The 4510-nt window shown below is 51.0% G+C and overlaps 1 protein-coding gene across 1 annotated transcript; it reads right to left on the bottom strand.

The window, feature by feature from the left end:
* Window positions 1-1269: 1269 nt before the first annotated feature.
* LOC119341694 (acyl transferase 15-like) lies at window positions 1270-2774 on the bottom strand. The gene has a single exon (XM_037613559.1). The coding sequence runs from the start codon at window positions 2772-2774 to the stop codon at window positions 1572-1574; it is 1203 nt and encodes a 400-aa protein (XP_037469456.1). The 3' UTR covers window positions 1270-1571.
* Window positions 2775-4510: the final 1736 nt, after the last annotated feature.

Raw genomic sequence — 4510 nt, 5'->3', positions numbered from 1 at the left:
GCGCTGGCATGATCTAAAAAAGCGCACGGTCATGAAATGGATCGGCGCGTTGGACGCGCTGCCGACCCAAATCTAAAAGAGGACGGACGACGGGCGGGCGGCCGACCCAAACAGACAAAAAACGGACAAAAGCGCCGTCCGTTTGAGTCGGCCCGTTGGAGTTGCTCTTACCACATCACCAATATAACTTCAACATAGGAAAAGGTACACCGACTTGAGACACCGACTTGAGATGTAGACGTACCCTTAAATTTAAAATCTAAGAGTTTTTTTAGGGAAAGCCTCTTGGTACGGCAAGAGCTTCTGCGGTAGCTGTGTCGAGTACATGCTCGAACAACTCAGTCACACCAGCCACTGCTTCTCCTCTTTGACTGCGAAGCACAACAGCAATCCAACAGCAATAGCATCAGTGCCGTCCTAAAAATATGACGCGTCGATGTTCAGCTTGCTCATACCCGTCGGTGGCTTCTCCCAAGAACTTCAGGAATAGGTTCTTGGGCGAACTTCCGAGAATAATTTGATGTAATTGCATGAATAATTTGGTTTAAATTTTACTTCCTTCATTCCAATTAATAAGGCGTGCACGCTTACCAAAATCCAATCCTACTTTGATCATATATTAGATCAACAATATATACTACTAACAACTTCTTTCAATACAAATTTAACGGTATAATTTTTATCACATATAATCCACGTTTGGTTAGTCTAATTTATGGTCAGAGTTAAATTTTAAGGTAACACGCCTTATTCATTCAAATGAAGGGGGTAATATCGAGTTGACTCGGTGCATCCATCCATGCATAGGCTTCTGTACCCTTAAAACATGTACTCCCTCCACTTCATAATGTAGTGCGCCCGCGCTTTTCGAGATTTAAGTTTGATCATAAATTTAACCAACGTGAGCGACCACAGCGGGAGCAAAAATTATACCAGCAGTGTCCCATGTTAGTTAAATTTATGGTCAAACTTAAATTTTTAATGGTATAATTTTCGATGATAAACTTAAATCTCAAAAAGCAAGGACAAACTACATTATGAAATGAAGAGAGTAACAGTTAATTTATTTGCGAAACCGCACAACCATAGGACAGAGGGGCAACCACTCCTCTTCAAGAATCTCGATGAGTGTAGTGTTTGCTTTCCGTATCTATCAAACTACTCCTCGTTTGTTCTACTCCCTCTATTTCTATATACAAGGCCATTTTATTTTTCATGTTAATATTTAACTTATATAATTTTGATCTACAAAATATGGTTTATATGTCGTAAAAAGTACAACATCAGAAAGTTCATTGAAATGTGTATCCAATGACATAGTACTTTTTTGGCATAGTACTCACTTTTTGTTGATAAAAAAGTGATGCTTCTTCTATAATGTACAGGAACTAAACGAATTTGCTCTTTTATTCGGATACATTGCAAAGAGAGGTCTGTTTTCATCTGAAATTCGTACTACTACTAGTATTTGTTTTCATCTCAAAGAGACCTTCACATACTTTGGCTGGATTCTACGTTTGGGCAGCTGTGGTCGGGAGCGGGGCGGGGTGAAGAACGAGCAGGGGATCACATCACATTGCGGCGAGCTCGGCCAGGAAGGAGGCGGCGTGCTCTGGCCTGACGCAGAGTGACTGCACGTTGACCCCGTCCTTGCCCTTCCACGGCGGGCACACGATGCACTCCGGCACCACCATCCGGTCCTCGTGCCACATCACCCGCGCCGGCGTGCCGCCGCCGAAGTCGGCCGCGTCGAACCCGATGCGCCGCCAGCTCGACACGGCCAGCCTGTTGTACAGGTCTTCCCCGGTCTCCGCGCCGCCGCCCTCGGCCTCGGCCTCCAGCAGAGTCTCCTTGCCGCGCCTGATGAGCCGCACCACGTCCCTGATGTCGCCGTCGGCCACCTGGGCGCGCGTCGCTCGCACCGACTTCATGATGGTGCAGTTGCCGTAGTAGCCGTCGTGCGCGCCGAAGAGCTCGCGCGCGTTGTTTGGGAAGACGAGCGGCGCGGGGGCCTCCGGGTCTTGGATGGCCGCGCGTGTCCGGCACCGCCACAGCACCGCCGTGACGGCTTCGAACAGCGTGCAGGCGCACTTGGCCTTGACGCGGCCGATGAGGCTCGACGGGACGATAATGTAGAGAAAGGTGCCCTGGCCCTCCTTCTCCTTGGGCTTCATCAAGGAGCGCCTCTCCTCCGCCGTGGCCGTGGGCGGAGGGAGATCCCGGATCGCGGCGGCCGACCTGACCGGGATGACGGACGGCCGCGGCATCCCGCGGGCGAGCTCGCCGACGGCCTGCAGGAACTGCCCAATCCCGATGCCGTCGGCCAGGACATGGTTCGACGTGACCCCGACGACGAAGCCGCCGCAGGAGAACTCCGTGACCTGCATCTGCAGCAGCGGGTCGGCGCGCCGGCAAAAAGGACCAGCGTAGGCGACGGCGAGATCCGCGAGCAGCGCCGGAGTGACCTTTTCCAGATCCAGGGCGCAGCCGGCGGACGCCCCCACGAACGGCACGCCCTCGTCGGTGCACACGATGCGGTGATCGGCTCCGGCGAGGCGGCCGCACACAGGGCGGTAGTGGAGGAGCGCTCGCGACAGCGCCCGCTTGATGGTCTCGATGGGATTGTCGATCGGATGGTCGAACATGAGGAGCAGTGTGCACGCGAAAGGCGGGATGCGCTGGTCGAAAGAGGAGAGTTGGACGTCGCCGGCCGGCGCCTGAGGTTCGGCGGGGTACACGACCACCGGCGAGGACTTGCTCACCACAACGCTCATTGCTATCGATCTGCCCAGCCCAGCGCTGCTACAAGGAAGACCTTGATTTTCGTTACTTGTATGAGTTCGGTTCATATATTTTGGCTGCAGCTATGATTTTTATAACATACTGGTCGGAGCTGAGCAGGGGCTCGGTTTATTTATTTAGTGTCAAGTTGATGCCTACACAAAAATAAAGTAATCGAGTATCTCATTCACCACCTGGCGTTATATGCCAAATTGCCAATTGTCCAATAATTCTACACTTACAGAAAATTACAGGCTGGAATCATCTCTCGTTAATCTCTTCTCCCACTGATTTTCAGGAGTGAACCACACTTCCCCTAGTATCCAACAAGAACTTGACACGTTAGCCCCATAATCATAACTCGGTACTAAGCCACCCGTGGCTCTCTCTCCGGAGCTTTGCTAGACCTACCTAAAATTTGCTACTAGGAAATTTACGTAGGAGGTGATGTGGGCTTGTTTGATTGGACTGCACAAGGCGCACCTGAAATTCAGGGGAGAGATTAGTGAGATTAAGGAGACTTCATTTCGTAAGTAATTTATGTAGTTAGTTCATCGTCGTAGCATTTTTGCTCTCCCAGCCGTCCCAGGCTTATGACATTTTTTTTGAGAAACATGCTTTACTTTATTGATCAATAGAGCGAATTACAGGAATAATAGAAGTATCATAAGGGTGTAACAGCCATACATGGCTACCCTCCCCTAAATGTAAAGCATGTCGAGCTAAGCCATGAGCCTCCTTGTTAGAAAGACGTCTCTCATGGGTGAAAGAACAAGACTGAAACTCCCTGCTCGAGTCGATGATCTCCTGCACGATTGGAGCAATTGTATCCATTGAGGGAGTCCTGGATTAGGGGTGTCCGGATAGCCGGACTATGACCTTTGGCCGGACTCCTGGACTATGAAGATACAAGATTGAAGACTTCGTCCCATGTCCGGATGTGACTTTCCTTGGCGTGGAAGGCAAGCTTGGCGATACGGATATGTAGATCTCCTACCATTGTAACCGACTCTGTGTAACACTAACCCTCTTTGGTGCCTATATAAACCGGAGGGTTTTAGTCCGTAGGACGAACAACAATCATACCATAGGCTAGCTTCTAGGGTTTAGCCTCTCTGATCTCGTGGTAGATCTACTCTTGTACTACCCATATCATCAATATTAATCAAGCAGGAGTAGATTTTTACCTCCATCGAGAGGGCCCGAACCTGGGTAAAAACATCGTGTCCCTTGTCTCCTGTTACCATCCGCCTGGACGCACAGTTCGGGACCCCCTACCCGAGATCCGCCGGTTTTGACACCGACATTGGTGCTTTCATTAAGAGTTCCTCTGTGTCGTCATCTTTAGGCCCGATGGCTCCTCCGATCATCAACAACAATGCGGTCCAGAGTGAGACTTTTCTCCCCGGACAGATCTTCGTATTCGGCGGCTTTGCACTGCGGGCCAATTCGCTTGGCCATCTGGAGCAGATTGAAAGCTACGCCCCTGGCCATCAGGTCAGATTTGGAAGTTTGAACTATACGGCTGACGTCCGCGGAGACTTGATCTTCGACGGGTTCGAGCCACAGCCAAGCGCGCTGCACTGTCACGATGGGCATGATCTAGCTCTGCCGCCGGACAGTGCCCTGGAGGCCGCACAAGTGTACGCTCCGACCCTTAGCTCGGAGGCGACTGCGCCGATCGAGGACGGGTGGCTGGACACCGCCTCAGGGGTTGCTATCTCTACGA

Source organism: Triticum dicoccoides, chromosome 7B, assembly GCF_002162155.2.
Source record: "Triticum dicoccoides isolate Atlit2015 ecotype Zavitan chromosome 7B, WEW_v2.0, whole genome shotgun sequence".
In the NCBI taxonomy this organism is placed as follows: Eukaryota; Viridiplantae; Streptophyta; class Magnoliopsida; order Poales; family Poaceae; genus Triticum; species Triticum dicoccoides.
Note: the sequence above shows the minus strand (reverse complement) of the source record. Positions and strands in the feature narration are given on the sequence as shown.